The 18,716-nt window shown below is 41.6% G+C and overlaps 1 protein-coding gene across 7 annotated transcripts in view; it reads right to left on the reverse strand.

The window, feature by feature from the left end:
• The window catches only part of Klra2 (killer cell lectin-like receptor, subfamily A, member 2), a 112,572-nt gene that overhangs the window by 28,903 nt on the left and 64,953 nt on the right, over positions 1-18,716 (reverse strand). For 3 of the 7 annotated variants that reach the window (XM_039108018.2, XM_039108017.2, XM_039108014.2), the window contains one exon: positions 7,430-7,926. The exons of 2 other annotated variants lie outside the window; for them this stretch is intronic. In XM_039108018.2, coding sequence (XP_038963946.1) covers positions 7,872-7,926 — 55 coding nt within the window. In that variant the 3' untranslated portion in view covers positions 7,430-7,871. Of the gene's footprint in view, positions 1-5,461; positions 5,983-7,429; positions 7,927-18,716 lie in introns of those variants that run through there. 2 more of the 7 variants (XR_010065684.1, XM_063286440.1) reach the window with 2 other exon arrangements.

Below are 18,716 nucleotides of genomic sequence, written 5' to 3' on the forward strand. Positions count from 1 at the left end.
AACAACCCCAAAACTCCTAACAAGATAGAAGCAGTCATTAAAGGTCTGCCAACCAAAAAGAGCCCAGGTCCAGATGGGTTTAGTGCAGAATTCTATCAGACCTTCATAGAAGACCTCATACCAATAGTATCCAAACTATTCCACAAAATTGAAACAGATGGAGCACTAACGAATTCCTTCTATGAAGCCACAATTACTCTTATACCTAAACCACACAAAGACCCAACAAAGAAAGAGAACTTCAGAACAATTTCCCTTATGAACATCGACGAAAAAATACTCAATAAAATTCTGGCAAACTGAATTCAAGAGCACATCAAAACAGTCATCCACCATGATCAAGTAGGCTTCATCCCAGTTATGCAAGGATGGTTTAATATAGGAAAAACCATCAAAGTCATCCATAATATAAACAAACTAAAAGAAAAAAACCACATGATCATTTCATTAGATGGTGAGAAAGCATTTGACACATTTCAACAACCCTTCATGATAAAAGTCTTGGAAAGAATAGGAATTCAATGCCCATACCTAAACATAGGAAAAGCCATATATAGCAAACCAGTCACTAACATTAAACTAAATGGAGAGAAACTTGAAGCAATCTCACTAAAATCAGGGACTAGACAAGGCTGCCCACTCTCTCCCTACTTATTCAATATAGTTCTTGAAGTTCTAGCCAGAGCAATCAGACAAGAAAAGGAGATCAAGGGGATACAGATTGGAAAAGAAGAAGTCAAAATATCACTATTTGCAGATGATATGATAGTATACTTAAGTGATCCCAAAAGTTCCACCAAAGAACTACTAAAGCTGATAAACAACTTCAGCAAAGTGGCTGGGTACAAAATTAACTCAAATCAGTAGCCTTCCTCTACACAAAAAAGAAACAAGCTGAGAATGAAATTAGGGAAACGACACCCTTCATAATAGTCCCAAATAATATAAAGTACCTCGGTGTGATTTTAACCAAACAAGTAAAAGATCTGTACAATAAGAACTTCAAGACACTGAGGAAAGAAATTGAAGAAGACCTCAGAAGATGGAAAGATCTCCCATGCTCATGGATTGGCAGGATTAATACAGTAAAAACGGCCATTTTACCAAAAGCAATCTGCAGATTCAATGCAATCCCCATCAAAATACCAATCCAATTCTTCAAAGAGTTAGACAGAACAATGTGCAAATTCATCTGGAATAACAAAAAACCCAGGATAGCTAAAACTATCCTCAACAATAAAAGGACTTCAGGGGGAATCACTATCCCAGAACTCAAGCAGTATTACAGAGTAATAGTGATAAAAACTGCATGGTATTGGTACAGAGACAGACAGATAGACCAATGGAACAGAATTGAAGACCCAGAAATGAACCCACACACCTATGGGCACTTGATTTTTGACAAAGGAGCCAAAACCATCAAATGGAAAAAAGATAGCATTTTCAGCAACTGGTGCTGGTTCAACTGGAGGTCAACATGTAGAAGAATGCAGATCGATCCATTCTTACCACCCTGTACAAAGCTCAAGTCCATGTGGATCAAGGACCTCCACATCAAACCAGACACACTCAACCTAATAGAAAAATTAGGGAAGCATCTGGAACACATGGGCACTGGAAAAAATTTCCTTAACAAAACACCAATGGATTATGCTCTAAGATCAAGAATGGACAAATGGGATCTCATAAAACTGCAAAGCTTCTGTAAGGCAAAGGACACTGTGGTTAGGACAAAACGGCAACCAACAGATTGGGAAAAGATCTTTACCAATCCTACAACAGATAGAGGTCTTATATCCAAAATGTACAAAAAACTCAAGAAGTTAGACTGCAGGGAAACAAATAACCCTATTAAAAATGGGGTTCAGAGCTAAACAAAGAATTCACAGCTGAGGAATGCCGAATGGCTGAGAAACACCTAAAGAAATGTTCAACATCTTTAGTCATAAGGGAAATGCAAATCAAAACAACCCTGAGATTTCACCTCACACCAGTGAGAATGGCTAAGATCAAAAACTCAGGTGTCAGCAAATGCTGGTGAGGATGTGGAGAAAAAGGAACACCCCTTCATTGTCGGTGGGATTGCAGACTGGTACAACCATTCTGGAAATCAGTCTGGAGGTTCCTCAGAAAATTCGACATTGAACTACCTGAGGATCCAGCTATACCTTTCTTGGGCATATACCCAAAAGATGCCCCAACCTATAACAAAGACAAATGCTCCACTATGTGCATAGCAGCCTTATTTATAATAACCAGAAGCTGGAAAGAACCCAGATGTCCTTCAACAGAGGAATGGATACAGAAAATGTGGTACATCTACACAATGGAATATTACTCAGCTATCAGAAACAATGACTTTATGAAATTCATAGGCAAATGGAGGGAACTGGAAAATATCATCCTGAGTGAGGTAACCCAATCACAGAAAATTACACATGGTGTGCACTCATTGATAAGTGGCTATTAGCCCAAATGCTTGAATTGCCCTAGATGAACAGATCACATGACACTCAAGAAGGATCTTTAAAGGGGGAACAAGAATACCCTTGGGAGGGAATAGGGAGGCAAAGATTAAAACAGAGGCAGAAGGAACACCCATTCAGAGCCTGCCTCACATATGGCCCATACATACACAGCCACCCAATTAGACAAGATGGATGAAGCAAAGACGTGCAGGCCGACAGGAACTGGATCTAGATCTCCCCTGAGAGACACAGCTATAATACAGCAAATACATAGGCAAATGCCAGCAGCAAACCACTGAACTGAGAATTGGAACCCCGTTGAAGGAATCAGAGAAAAGACTAGAAGAGCTTGAAGGGGCGCGAGACCCCATATGAACAACAATGCCAACCAACCAGACCTTCCAGGGTCTAAGCCACTACCCAAAGACTATACATGGACTGACCCTAGGCTCATAGGTAGCAATAAATAGCCTAGTAAGAGCACCAGTGGAAGGGGAAGCCCTTGGTCCTGCCAAGAATGAACCCCCAGTGAACATGATTGTTGGTGGGTCGGCGGTAATGGGGGGAGGACTGGGAGAGGAACACCCATATAGAGGGGGTGGGGGAGGGGTTAGGGGTATGTTGGCCCGGTAACTGGGAAAGGGAATGACAATTGAAATGTAAATAAGAAATACTCAAGTTAATAAAGATAAAAAAAAAGGGAGAGAAAATATATGTTTTGAAGCTGAACTCCAATTTTCACATGCCAGCTTAATGCTTTTTCCTACTTATATCACTGTCATGCAGTCATTTGTAAGTAAATGCCATTTCTATACAATAAGTATGATCGGGAGATAAGAAAACATGAGAGAATCAAAGTGACCGTTACCTGTACTCCAGCAAGGCAGTGAAGCAAGTGAGTGAAGCAATGATGGGGACAAATTGTCCTGTCCAATTCTGTATCACCTCAGAAGCCCCAAATGAAACCCAGAGGAGTGTCCCTTCTGAATTATACTCTAGCTCTTAAAGTTCTGCCCCTCCTCTTGACCTAACTAAAAATGGGAAATTGTAAGTTGAGAGTTGATACTGACAGAAAACATGAGCTAAACATTCCTGCATCTGAAAGGATCCACATTACATATGCTGCAGATAGTTGATCATAATCATAATTTGATGACTGAAAAGAAACAGAAAATACATTTAGAGTAACCATTGCTAATATCTCTAACTACAATGTAGTTGTAAGTAAAAGAAGACACTTGTTAGAAGAGATGAATGAAACAGCTCTTCATAAATATGAGGGTATCAAGGATAAGTGGGATGACTACTTCTGTTTTTGAAATGTGCCTATCGAAATTCAATGTATATTAGTAATGGCTTTAATGCTATCACACTTCTACTGTGGTTTTCATGGTGTGTTTGGAGATACTTTGTAATAAATATAATGTTTACAATGAAAAGTGACGTCATTCCATCTTAGGTGGACTCACTGAAGTCATTTCAGTAAGGGTAGGCAATGAAATTCAAGACCTTGTGCATGGACCACAGAGCTGTTAGATAAAGTACATGCTGATTCTCTGAGGGTTTTGTTGATTAGTTGGTTGTTTGATTAGTAGGTTGGTTTGTCTTTTTAGTGATATTTCAGTCAGAGTCATGTTTTATAAGGAGTACGAGCCTGAAACTAACTATGAAACCTAGGCTGTACTCACACTCACTGTCCTCCTACCTCATACTCTTCAGTTCTGTGCACCATACTCTGGCATTCCCATCTAGCATGGGCAGGAGCATATTCAGAAATGTAAGGAAAGATGGTCCACTACTTACTGAGTTCCAGGCCACCTAGAACTATCAAGTCTTTAAAACAACCCTCCCCTCTAATAGCAGGTGTCATAAGTTAAGTCTGTTCATTCCCCTCATTCTTCTATACATGCCTATGTACACTATCCCTCTTCACTTTGTGTCATGAGTTGGCAAAAATAAAGACATACCCAAAATGATGATGCCTAGCTTGAGATATTTATCTGCAAGAAGTGTGAGCCAAAAATAAGCCTCATTTGATGATAAATTATTCAGCCTATTGCTCTGTTACAGCAACTATAATAAATGGGCATACACAGTGAACTAGGTTCCCTATCAGGCCATGACAGATGGTGAGTGATGGATAGTGTTATGGGCTTGACTGAGACAAGTAGAGGCAAGCATGTGGTCAGGGCTGTGAGGGATTATAATTTCTAGGCCAACTGTGTAGGGGAAATCCACTCCTTGTAGCTGGCACCATTTAACTGTACTGGGATCTCGGGCTATATAGACTGAAAGTGCAAACTCAGAACAAGTTCTCACTAATCACACCATGCCCCTTGCAACTGATAAAGGAAGAGCAGTTACCTCAAGTTCCAGCCATAGTGACTTCCCTATGTTGAAAGCCTATAACCTTGAACTAGGAGCAAAACCAAACCCTTTATTTCCTAAGTCATTTTGTCAATAGATTATAAAAGAAAAAATAAACTAAAGACACCTGGATGACAGGTGGTTTTAAAGAACATGGTAGAGAAAGTAAGTGAAATAGCACCTGAGAAATTCTCAGTAACAAAGTGTTCCTCTAAAAAACACCATTGATGATCATGGATCTGGAGTTGGACATCAAACCATCCATTGAATTGTTAATATCCCTCTTGAGACATTTTTCTTATGTTGATCCTTATCTCTGAAGGAAGGTTGTCATCCTCAAGATGGAAACAGGGCAGATGCAAAAATGCATGTCCATATACTTGCATGTTGTGTGTCTTCTCTCACATATATTATATATGTATTATATAATATATGTAAGCATATATTATAAATATATTTCCTTCCTCTCTGTTACAGCACAATGAACAGCAGGAATGGTGACACTGTGCAATTGACAAAGTAGGGCTACAAAGTGAACAGATGATGATTCCAACATTGAGATATTTTGGCTTTGGGAAAAAGGCAGAATCATATCAATAACAGGAACACTGAATAAACAGCAGCTGTAAGTTCTATAATATGTTTATTACAAAACTTGTAATAAAGACAGTTACAATATAAAATATAGTCCTTTCTGGTGAAATTGATTGACACTCACACTTTGGTTCTTTGGTCAAAATGTAATACAATACAGGAAGTACAGAGTTCATTAAAAAGAGCTAATAAAAGGGAAAGGTAAAAAACTGGAAAATGTTTTTCATTTTTATGAAATGTATTTCCAAATTTCACCTTTGTGCAAAAAAACAAGCAAAAAAAGCAAACAAAAAAAAACCCCACACACATGAACATGAATCTATGTTTAAGTGTATCTTAGCCCACCTGGTTGCCTTGCTCAAAGGGCCATTGGTAATCACAACATGTGCCCACTCACTGTAGGTGACACAGCAACCTGGAAGCTGTGTGCTTCAGTGGTCACACCCTCAAACCATTTGTTTCCATACTGAGTATTCATCAGTGACTATAATTTCTCAGCTGCAAACTGCTCTTCTTGCCAAATTTGATGAGGTTATCAGGAGTGGCTGACACCCTGTAGATAAACAAGTTCTGAATCATTTCACTGGGAGGAGCCAAGAGGTTTGGCAGGCATCCCCACCTCTTTGTCCTTCTCATCCAAGGTGAAACTTTCAGAAAAATGAACTTCAGAGCTCTTAACGAAAGACAAAAGGAGTTGTATTTTGAGATGTCCTGTGCTCAAGACAACCAATGTGTCCTCTCATTTGTGATAACTGTAGTTCTAACACCCTGAATCATCAGTCCGCCTCACTTAGCCTATATGAGGCATCAAGCAGAGAGTAAAGGAATGAGAAAGACACTTTGGAAACTCTGTAGTAGTGAGAATATGGGCCCCAAGTGGGTTTCAGATGGATATCTGGAATCTTTGACACTCAGAGAGAAAATTCATTATAGGCAGAATGACAAGACAGTCAGGTGTCAATCCATGACTAAGAAGTTTGCCTCTCTAATCCATGTTCACTTAGGGTATCATGGTAGAGAGGAGAAAGTCTAAGAAGCTGTCTAAGTCCACTGCATGCTCTATGAAGTCTGCACCCTCCTCACAGCACTCTTTCTTGTAATTCTTGTTTCTATCACATGGTTTGATATAGTTCAGGGTGACACCAAATTGAATATGAACCTGAGAAGCACCTAGGATTGCTGATCCTTCTGTCTCCAGTATGTGAGGTGTGGGATCTCAGTGTGAATCACCATGCTCAGGCCTATATCCTTAACTTTTGGTTGCTCACTTTTCCTATTTTAATGAGGTATTTTATCCTCTGAATACCAATAATACTAGGAATTCAGCTAAAACAATCAAAGATATCTATGGTGACACTTACACCTTAGCCCTGCACAATGGCTCTCACCTATTTTTAAGTAGAAACATGGGAGTTTGATAGTAAGGGATTCAGATAATCTCTGCTGTTGTTCATAGTCCAGATCAAAATGTTCCCATGGAGGACTGCAGAGATGGCTAGGCTGGTAAGAACACTGACTGCTCTTCCAGAGAATAAGATTTTGTGTCTCAGCACCTACATGTTGTCTAAAAACTACCTGTCAGTCCAATTGCAGGGTTATGGATTCCCTCTCTGGCCTCCAAGAGCACCAGGAACATATCTGGTATGCAGACAGACATACAGGAAAGTATCCATACATATAAAATACACTTTTTAATTTATAAAACCAGCCACAACTGTACACTGAGGAAATACTTCCTTGAACTCGTCAATGTACAGAGACACAGAAACTGGAGAGTAAAAAGAAAACATGGACAAATCAGTAAGAGTCGATGGAAGAGTCTGGTAAACACACCATTTTCAGCACACTGACTTGCTCTTCTCTGTTGATACCTTAAGTGCACAGAGGTAAAATGGGCAAGACATTATTTGAGACACTAGACTCCCACATACACCATACCCAAAATGCTATTGTCTATTTTGCAGTTTACAGTTCTTGGTGAGAACACTTGCGTGCAAAGGTTTATTACAAATGAAAAGATTTTATTTTCTCTTTTTATTGTTAGCTATTTTATTTATTTATACTTCAAATGTTATCCCCTTCCCAGTTTCCCATTTGCAAAACCTGTATTCAATCCCCATCCCACCTGCTTCTATGAGGGTACTCCCCTACACACCCATACACTCCAGCCTCACCTCACAGCCCTAGCATTCCCCTATGCCAGGGCATCTAACCTTCACAAGACCAAGAGACTCCCCTCCCATTGATGGCAGATAAGGTCACCTTTCACTACATAAGCAGCTGCAGCCCTGGGTCCCTCCATATATACTCTTTTGTTGGTGGCTTAGTCACTGGGAGCTCTGGGGTGTCCAGTTGGTTAATATTGGTGTTCTTCCTATAGGGTTGCAAACCCTTTCAGTTCCTTCGGTTCTTCCCCTAACTCCTCCACTGGAGTCCTAGTGCTCAGTCAGAGGATTGGTTTCCAGCCTCCACATCTGTATTGGTCAGGCTCTGGTTCCTGTAGATAGGAACAATTCTGTGTTAATATTTTTGAAATGTGTGGGTGGCCCCAAATCTCAACTAGTGAGCCCTGTCTATCATCTGGATGTGGTCTCTGCAGGTTCTCTCCACCCTTTGTTGGTTATTTCAATTAATGTCATCCCCATGGGTCCTGGAGCCTCTTGCTTTCCTAGCATCTACGACTTTCTAGTGGCTACCCCAAGTTCCCCATCCCCGACAGCTACACCCCATTCAATTTCCTGATGTTCTCTACTCCACCTGTCTCTTCCCACACCTGATCCTGTTGCCCTTTTTCCCTTCTCCTCCCACTCCCTCCTCTGTACCTCCCTCTCCCTATGTCCCATGTTTATTTTGTTCTATTACTTCTAAGTAATTATGATTCTAAGTAATACTGAAGCATCACACTTGCAAGGGTTCTATTTTCACAACAGAAGAATACCATCTACATCAGACTAAGATACAAAAAGCCAGTTAATATATCAACAATATAAATAAAGAATGAGAAAAGTGATTTCAAAAACTAAGGAAGCACAATAATATATAAAGGCCTCTTGATGTTCCACCACCCTACAATAGCAATATTTTTTTTCTTTTTATATTGGTTATTTTATTTATTTATATTTCAGTTGGTTTTGCCTTTCCTCATTTCCCCTTCTCAAATCCCCTATCCCATCCTGCCCTCCCAGCTGTTTCTATGAGAGAGCTCCACTAACCATTCCATCCTCACCTCCCTAGAATTTCCCTATTGGAGGCATTGAACCCTCACATGACCAAGGACCCCACCTCCTACTGATGCCAGATAAGGTCATCCTCTGTTATATATGCAGCTGGAGCCATGGCTCCCTCCATGTGTATTTTTTTGGTTTGTTGTTTAGTCCCTGGGAGCTCTGAAGAGTCTGGTTGGTGGATATTGTTCTTCCTATGGGATTGCAAACCCCTTCAGCTTCTTCAATCCTTTCCCCACCTTTTCAACTGGGGTCCAAGTGCTTAGTCTGATGGTTGCCTGAAAACATTCACATCTATATTGGTCAGACTCTGGGATAGCCTCTCAGGTGACAGTCATATCAGGCTTCTGCCAGCAAGAACTTCTTGGCATCAGCAATTATGTCTGGTTTTAGTGGCTGCATATGGGATGGACCCCCAGGTGGGGCAGTCCCTGGATGGCCTTTCCTTCATTCAATCTCTGCTCTGTTAATAACAGAGAGGGTGAAGAGGTAAAAAAAAAAAGGATCAGGATCTGGTGTGGGAGGAGATTGGCAGTGTACAGAGGGTCAGGAAATTGAACAGAGGTGTGTAGCAATGGGGAATGGGGAATTGGGGGTAGGCAGTCCTCTGTTCATTCTTTGTCCCTGCATTTCCTTTAGACAGAAGCAATTCTTCATTAAAATTTTTGAGATGGGTAGGTGGCCTCATTCCTCAACAGGGGGGACTTGCCTAACCTCTGGGTATGGTCTCTACAAGTTCTTCCTCCTCTTTAAATATTTCAGCTAATCTCATCCCCATGGGTGCCGGGAGCCTTTTGCTTTCCTGGAATCTTCAACTTTCTAGAGGCTACCCTCAGTTCCCCCATCCCCCATTGCTACACATTCTGTTCAATTTCCTGACCCTCTGTACACAGACAGTCTTCTCCTATATCAGATCCTGATCCCCCATTTACCCTTCCAACTCCTCTCTTCCTCTCAAGTCCCTCCCACTCTCTTCCTGCCATGATTATTTAACAAATGAATAAACAAATAAGTAAAAGTAAAAATAAAAAGGTTGGGGGACAGAATAAGTACACAGAATAAGAGTGTGATGATTGTGTATTGAAGTGTAGTCTCCTCAGAGAGGAATAAAGAACAATACTGCTTTGCCAACCTAAATACACACACACACACACACACACACACACACACACACACACATTTTCTTGCTAAATGGGCCTTACACAATACTTTTCTAATGGGCACTATAGGTGCTCTAAGTCAATAGGAGCCAGTTCAAAGAGGAATAAGAAAAGCACACTAGAATAAAAAATAATCTAATAACTATTCTTCAATCTTGATTTTAACATGGGACTTCTTAGAAGACAGCAAGGATGAAGCAAATTAACACTACAAAGAAGTTAGAAAAGGTGATGCGATGCGGAACTAACATCTCTAGGACTCTTACTCTTAGGACTCTTATTATGGTAGATTTTCATTTCAACCTGCCATAAATTAAAATCAGCTCATGTTGGAACTAATGTTTTGCAGCAATCATTGACTAAAAACCCAGCTATTTTCAAGGATACATAAGGTTTTTGGCACAAGAGGCACCAGTCTTGGGGACTAAGCAACCACTGGATTGTCAGCTTCCCCAGTGAAAGACAATCAAACTACTATTCATTACATCAAATGTTGAGATCCCAGCCTCAAGCGGAAGCAACTACTTGGTTCTCAATACTCTCTTGTGAATCATCTGTTGTTACACTTTGACATGGAAAGATGTAGTAAATTCTTGTGTATGTGAGGGGGTGAAATTTGGTTCCTTGGTTCTGTGATCTACACAACTGTAGCACAACCATTTTCTGAACACATTCTCAGAAAGGACTCTCTTGTTCAATAGGAAGATCAGATTGGTTGTCTGGAAAAGCAGCCAGTAACTATGGGTATACCTAAATGGGAGAACAATGGTCCCTCTTTTTTTTCCTTTGGATTAATGGCTAAGCTAACAAAATAGTGGTGTTCATGTTTTGCATGCATTAAGGCTATCATTAGCTGACAAACATTTATTCAAGAGAGAAACCTGAAATTAATTAGCATTTTCTTGCATAATGTGAGGGAAATCATTAACAAAATTTATACAACAAAATCTTGAAAGTGATCACACATATCTGAAGAGCAAAAGAAACCAGAGTATTTCACAGATAACAGGACCTGAAGCTACACTGAACAAAGCCAACAGCCATCTCACTACCTAATCTAAATCAATATTAAGCAGTGCTAAAAATATAAGTAAATCAATGAATAAATAAGTGATACTTATACCAGTTTGAAAATTCTGCAGCACAGACATATTAGGTATCATGACTATCGATGTTCACCATTGTTGCAGGATTGGTGTGTTTGGTGTTTCTTGCTTAAAATACAAAAAAAAATTTAAAAGTGGCACCATGGCATTATACACTCAGTTTCACTATAGGTTAGTAGCATTTATACAATGGTTTCTTCTAGGTCCACATATAAAAGAGTTCTGTAATTGAAAAAGGACAAATGAACAAAGATACTCTGTCCCTCTATGTTTACCACAGTGTGGGACAATGGACCATGTCAGGAAACTTTGTAGAATGTGTCTGAGATCCAGGAAACTTGGCTATGCACACCTGAGATAGTAAGCACCTACGTGGTCCCTGCTAGATTCTTGGCCTGGAATAACATGTCCTCATGTTGGTCACATAGCCCAAAATGGAGTTCCAGGCTAATTAGGAACCTAGGGTCTCTGATGGCTTAGCCAATAAACCCCCCTTCCCATACATCCCTCCCTGCAAAAGGTATTTAATCTCTGGTCTGCTCTGAGAAGTGGGTATATATCCATTTTCTACAATGAATAACCAGTAAACAATTTGGAACCAAGGACTGTCTCTTCCATCTAAACTGCTATAGGGGAGCGCGCAGAAGACCATTGCCTACAGAGCTGCAGCTTAAGTCTCCTGGAGAAGGCCCATCTGCACCCCAAGACAACCATGTTACCTTCACAAGGGCTAAGCCAGAGTTCCCAACACAGACCTCCCGGGCTAGACACTGTTCGTCCTCAGTCTACTGGCCTCCAAAGTTCCAGGCCTCATTGTGGGCCCATGTCCCACCCCAATCCCTCCACCCACTGACACTTCATTCCTGACTTCTCTGTGAGGTTCTCGAGTGAGAACTTGCTGTCTAGGCGTCAGAAAATGACAGCTTAGGCTACGCACATCTCAGACCATGTTTTTCTACCTCAGGAGTGGTGTCTGGGCACTTGCCCAAAGCCCTAGCATCTGGCAGCAGAAACCTGGGATAAGTGCAATCAAGCTCCCTATGTTTCCTCTCCCCAGTGGCCTTGCCAATAGGTGGGGTAGAACATGAACGCACAACTGGCTCCTACAACTTGGGGTACACCCAGCTGAAGCATTCCCCAGCTGGTAGCCCACTCAGACCTACATTGGAACTCCAGAATAATCAAAGACATTTCTTTGAAAGACCCAGGTTTTGCACTCCCTCCCTCCCTCTCTCCCCAACTCTTTCTCTCTCTGACTCTCTTCTCCCATTTCTCTCCCAACCCCCCCACTCCGCCTGTTCTCACCACTTTAATCCTTTGCCCTCTACTCCTGCCCCTTTAACTTGCCCTGCTGTGCTCTCTGCTTTTCACCCCTCCACCAACCTCACGTTGAGGGCTGCTACACAGCTAACAGAGTTGCATTCTGGAGAGCAGCATGCCTTACTTCCTCTGCCCGCCAGCCCAAGCCCAGCCTGCGGACCCAGAAACAGCCTGCACTGCTATAGCTGTAGCTAGACAGGTAGACAGAAAACAGCTCCAGGAGCTGCCCACTCCTTCCAGCCCTGCCTATACACCCGCCAAATCTCTAGGCTTTCTCTCTTTTCTCTCTACTTTTTAGGGTATATGGGGAGGGGACACCTGCCTACTATAGCACACCGCCAAGGCATTGCAGAGCAGACTCCCTTCCCCTACACCTAGACAAAAAGAACCTCCACACAAAGACAATAGATAAGATCTTTCTGCTGAGAAATCCTTAACCCAAAATTTTTCATGCTTCTTTATCTAAATGCTTATTTTTCTCCCTAGCATTCATGCCTTCTAACCTAAAATTCTCTTAATTTTTTTAATTTATTTAAATTTTCTTTTAAGCTTCAAAATCTTGCTTAATCTATTCTCACAGATCAAACCAACTATGCTGGTAACTATTATTTAATCCTAAATTAAGAACCAGTTTCCTTTTACAGAAAAGTTGTTACTGCCTATCCCAGATACATAATTAACATGGTATTTTCTTCTTTAGCAGTCCAAAGCAGATAAATCCTCAAATTTCCCTCAGCTTTTCTTAGTACCATACAAGTAACTTAAAAGATACCTTCTAGGACTAAATTCCTCAAGCATCCTCACTTTTTCTAGGACCATAACAAGAGACCATTGTGAGCTCCCAAACTATCACAGGATTAACACACACAATCCACCCAGTCCAGAAATCCCCCTGCTGGGGTTCTGCTCCTCTGTTAAGACTACTCTACAAGTTTACCTCTACAAAAGGAAGAATGACACACTGCTTCCGCACGCCAGACAAGACAGACTAACCATCTCCTTTGACCTGCCTGGGACAATGAAGCTGCCTTTGTCCAGAAACATCATCTATCTGAAGACTGCCAAGACAAACAGACACTGAAACCCACTGATGACAGCTGAGACCCACAGATGGCATACTTGGAACCTTCCAGGGACAGATGAACTCTCTTGCCAAAGACACATGGCCACCAAATCTGGGAAAGTTTACTGATAGTAAGGGAAAACATGATGTCTATGTAGACCGGTACTCGTTTTCATTAGAAGCCAAAAAAAAGTGTGTCTATAGTTTCCTATCTGGCTTTCTGATACTGTGATAAAACACTGAGTCAAGCAAATTTAGTAGGGAGTGACTTATTTCATTTTACATGTTACTACCCAATGTTGGAGGAATATGGAGCAAGAACTTAAGTGAAGGCTCATAGCAGGAACCACTGAGGAACTCTCTTTTTAGCTTGTTCTTTGGATCAGGATTAGATATTTTCCTTATACGGTCCACAAACTGCTATCTAGGTATGGTACCATCCACAGTTGGCTGTGTTTCTCTTCTTTTTCCCAAGATTTCAGGTTGGTGTCATAGAAAATACATTGTGTTTTTTAAATTTTCATGTTCTTTAAAATTTTTTCCAATGGCTTAAAGTCTAAGAGCTTTTTAAAAATTCAAAGTACTTAACTGTGCCTCCTATATTTAAAAAAAAACTAAATTATACTGGAGGTTTATTCCGTTATGCAGGTGAAGGCAGACAAGATAAAACAAGGCCTGTCCTTGGATGAGAAGGAAGGGAGGCAGGAACAGAGGTTTTAGAAGGGAGGGAGAAATGGCTCTAGCTGCATGTGTAGCAGAGGATGGCCCTGTTGAGCACCAATGGGAAGAGAAGCCCTTGGTTCTGCCAAAGCTGGACACCCCACACACACACACAGTAGGGGAATATTAGGGAGGGGAGGCAGGCAGGGGTGGATGGTTAGGTGGGGGGACACACTTATAGAAGAAGGGGGAATGGGATGGGTTAGGGGGTTTATGGACAGGAAACCAGGAAAGGAGATAACATTTGAAATGTAAATTTAAAAATATCCAATAAAAAGCAATTTTACAAAGGGGAGGGAGATGTGGGGATCAAGGAGGAAGGAGCGTTGAGAACATGGCTGTAGATGTTAAGATACTTCTCTGCGCATAGATACAGACCGTTATGACTATTTTTAAGGGATCGGTGTATACAGAATGTTTTACTGTCTAAATGGGCAAATTATAGCTTATCAATTGGATCAAAGTTTATTGTGTGGTGTGTTCTTTCACTGGGTGACTTAAATCCACAATATCAAAGGAAAGCTCTGAGATAGGCAGTCTCTATATAGGTGGTCTCTGCATGAAACTGGAGTGGCAGTGACCAGCCAAGGGAGCTGTGAGTCAGGACAGGGCCATTTGGCAGGGTGCCATGCTGGAACGGTTCCTGGACTGACTGCCTGGGTCAGTGAGTGCTTGGGGAGCCACTGAGATAAATTAGCACTAATTCCAATGGCCCATCAGAGCAGAGCAGGAACTAGTGAGAGAGAAAAGGCCATGGTACCCATTCTTTTTTCTTTTTTTACCACAACATTATACAATTTCTTACTGAAGAAAGGGAGATCTATGACCTAAGAAAAATCAGACCTAACCAAAACCCAAATCCAGTTGAAACTGGATTATTGTCATCTGGACTTGAAAGTGCCTGGGCACTCACACTTCTCTGCAAAGCAAGTACCAAGTCAATCAGTACCACAGAGTAAGACCCTGTCTCCAAAAGCAAAATAAACAAACCAATGGGGATAAATTTAAATTTAATTTTATTTGCATGAGCAGTTCAGGAAATCTGTACCACAGGTAACTCATACACAGGTAATAGTTGAGTCCTGTGAGTGATCTTGAACTCCCTATTCTGTCTCCACAATGAACATTAATGGTAAGATGTCTTCCGGAGGTGATCACAGCTTCTCCAGTTCAGATGATAGCAATGGTTATGCCCATATCTGAGGGAACAGGTACACACTTCCAGGGTAAAACTTGTTTGTACACCTCTAATCTCAGCATGGAGGAAGTTATGGAAGGAGGATCAACAACTCAAACACATCCTCCTCTGTAGAGTGAGTTTGAAACCAGTCTTGTCTATGAAATACTAACCTCACAAAAGTAAAACCAAACAAACAAGTAGTAAACAAACCAATAAACAAACACACAAAAGTTTGAGCTCCATAGAATGAGAATAAATATTGGTTGTTTTAAGCCAACCTTTTTGTGTTCTTTGTTAGAACAACTTAAATACTAATACAATTAAAAAATATTAGAAATTTAACAATTTAACATGAGGCACAAATATATTAAAAGGCAAAAGTCACTGAAATAACAGGTATAGAATATCTAAATCAAATTAGGTTGATTACAAAAACGTTATTCCTAATCAACTGCATACCTGCCACCAAAGTTGTCTTTAGGCCCAGATCATCTCTTGATGGTCAAATATTTAAGAAAATAAAATAAAAATTATGCCAAAAACTAAACTTTTAAAAATGAATGAATGAATTCTAAAGATCCCAAATAACCATTTAAGACGAGTGAATTCTCCATATCATAAACAGAAAAGCGGCAGGTCTGGTAGCAAATGCCTTTAATCCAAGCACTCAAGAGGGAGGCACAGCCATATTTCTCCAAGATAGAGCTTAATCTGGCTTTCACAATGAATAACAAGCCAATTACATCCATAATTATAACACCTCAGAGGCTTGAATAGAAAATCTGACCAGAGTTCATGGACAGTGCAGGCTACATAGTGAATTTCAGGGCAAGTGAAAGTAACAATGTGAGAATTTGCACAAAAAAAATAAAACAAATTAAATGTGTAAAAGGGAGAGAGAGAAAGCTACAGGACAATATGGTACAAATATGAACACAAATATCCTTTAAAAATATTACACAAAGAGAGACAATGGGGAGGATACCATGACATACTTACCAGGATGCATGGGGGTAGCACCCACCAAGTTACAGGATCTTTGGTTGTTTGCTTTTTGTCTACACAAGACTAAGCCCATAAATAGTTGTTGAAGGGCTCATTTATACCAGTCCTCTCTGTCTCTCTGTGGCTTCAGAAAAAGAGAAAGTCACTGTCTTCAATAATGTGGCCCCTCCTGAGTTACTTTGGCTATAGTGGATAACCCACGCATATGCCCTGACTGTTGGCACTCCTTCTAAGCTCCATTCAACAGTTCCCTGGCTTTCTCCAGGTAGGCCTGGCTTGATATAGAAGGGGCTGTTTGGTCTCTCTCTCTCTCTCTCTCTCTCTCTCTCTCTCTCTCTCTCTGTGTGTGTGTGTGTGTGTGTGTGTGTGTCTGTGTGTCTGTGTCTGTGTCTGTGTGTCTGTGTGTCTGTGTCTTTCTCTGTCTTTATTCCCTTCTCAACTCCCCTTCCCATCCCATAAATAAACTCTATTCTATATAATATTTGTCATATGGCTGGTACCTCAGAGAAAAGGGATGCCTCAGTATGGGCTGGCTGAGGCCTACCTTCTACCTCAGCATCTCTACCTCTACAAAACTTATCCTCTAACACACACAATATATTTGGAAGACTGGTGTAAATGAGCCATTCAATTACTATATATATTGTGTGTGTTGGGATATATTTATATATATCACAACATTGGTGTCATGAGACTCAAATTTAGAAACTCAAAGTTTCATATTTCCGGCTGCCACATGGACTTTCCAGCCATCATATCCCTCACTATCCATCCAAACACCAGCGAATTGTTAAGTTTCCTCCCCACCAATGGTGAGGGTAAACATCCCCGGTAAGCTTGCTCTCTCCCAACTGGTCAGAGTAAACATCCCCTGGTCCTAAGGGAGGGCTGTTGAGCTCCCAGCCACCTTGTGGTGGCCTTCTGGGCAGAGACATTCACAGCCATGACTGGTCTTCTCACTGACCCTTCATTCTGGAACATTTTCCTTTAAGTTAGATTTTCCTCTCTCCTCTGACATAGTTCCTTTATCAATGCTGCAAAATTCTAGGCCTAGGTGAAATGTTCTCCTTGTTACCACTCAGAGATCTGACCCAGAGTACAGCCCCAACTCATGTTGTGACAACCTGATGGCTTGGCATGGCTGCCACCATTTTCCAGTTATTAATTTATCCTCAGGATGCTGGTAGGAGTAATTGATAACTTCTACTCTCACCTAGAATATGTTTCCACTGCCACACCCAAACTCACTACAGGGATGCGTCCTACTCTTAAAGTCTTCCAAATTCACAGGTGAAATTTGGCCCCAATATGCACTAAACAATAACTCTACATGACTGCTTAATGGTGCTTAAAAATGAATACTTTTACAACTCTTGCTAGTGGTCTGAAAAATGGAATGACTTCCATGTAGGCTTTTCCCCTCCCCTTCATTCTCTAGCCACTTTCTTTCTCTGCTCTCCACTCCCAGTTCCATGGCCCCTTGACCCAATAGTGATCACCACACCACAAGCCTCAGCTCTTGGTTTTCCAACTTGCTCTCTCCCTCCCTGCCTGACCAGACCTCATGGGTTGCATGTAGTGCTGGGCTAGAACAGAGTTGCTGGCAGCTTCACACACACACACTCCAGCACCCTGCTCACACTAAGCTAAGCTACACTGTGTACTTTAGATTCATCTTTATGTTTGTCTCTTTACATGTTTTTATCAGCTGATACATAGCCATTTCTGTCATTCCAAGATATAACAAACATATGAATTGCCTTCAGGTTGAGCTATAGCTTCATTGTCATCTTGGTTGGGGGCAGTCACCTGACTCTACACCGTCTTTGTTGTATGCTATTGTTTTAGCACCATCTTAGCTAAGGGCAATCTCATGATCATCTCTCACCTTTGTTACAAGAAGTTCCCACTTCACTTCCTTCTCAAAACAGCCTTACTTAAGGTCTCCAAAGAGACTTCAATAAGATAAGGTTGTCGGCAGCTCTCTGCTCCCAGACCCCGTGAGAGAGAGACCCAACCGCCTGGTCAGGTGGGCACTCCTGAGGCTACAGAGCAGAAGAGACCACCAACACTGCTCACCCCTGCCCACATCCCTGGCCCAAGAGGAAACTGTATAAGGCCTCTGGCCTCCCGTGGGGGAGGGCCCAGGAGGGGAAGGACCCCTGCCTGAGACACCGCCGGAAACTGAAGGAAACAGACCAGATAAACAGTTCTCTGCACCCAAATCCCGTGGGAGGGAGAGCTAAACCTTCAGAGAGACAGACAAGCCTGGGAAACCAGAAGAGACTGCTCCCTGCACACACATCTCGGCTGCCAGAGGAAAAAGCCAAAGACCATCTGGAACCCTGGTACACTGAAGCTCCTGGAAGGGGCGGCACAGGTCTTCCTGGTTGCTGCCGCTGCAGAGAGCCCGTGGGCAGCACCCCACGAGCAAACTTGAGCCTCGGGACCACAGGTAAGACCAAATTTTCTGCTGCAAGAAAGCTGCCTGGTGAACTCAAGACACAGG

Source organism: Rattus norvegicus, chromosome 4 (genome assembly GCF_036323735.1).
Source record: "Rattus norvegicus strain BN/NHsdMcwi chromosome 4, GRCr8, whole genome shotgun sequence".
NCBI classification, from domain to species: domain Eukaryota; kingdom Metazoa; phylum Chordata; class Mammalia; order Rodentia; family Muridae; genus Rattus; species Rattus norvegicus.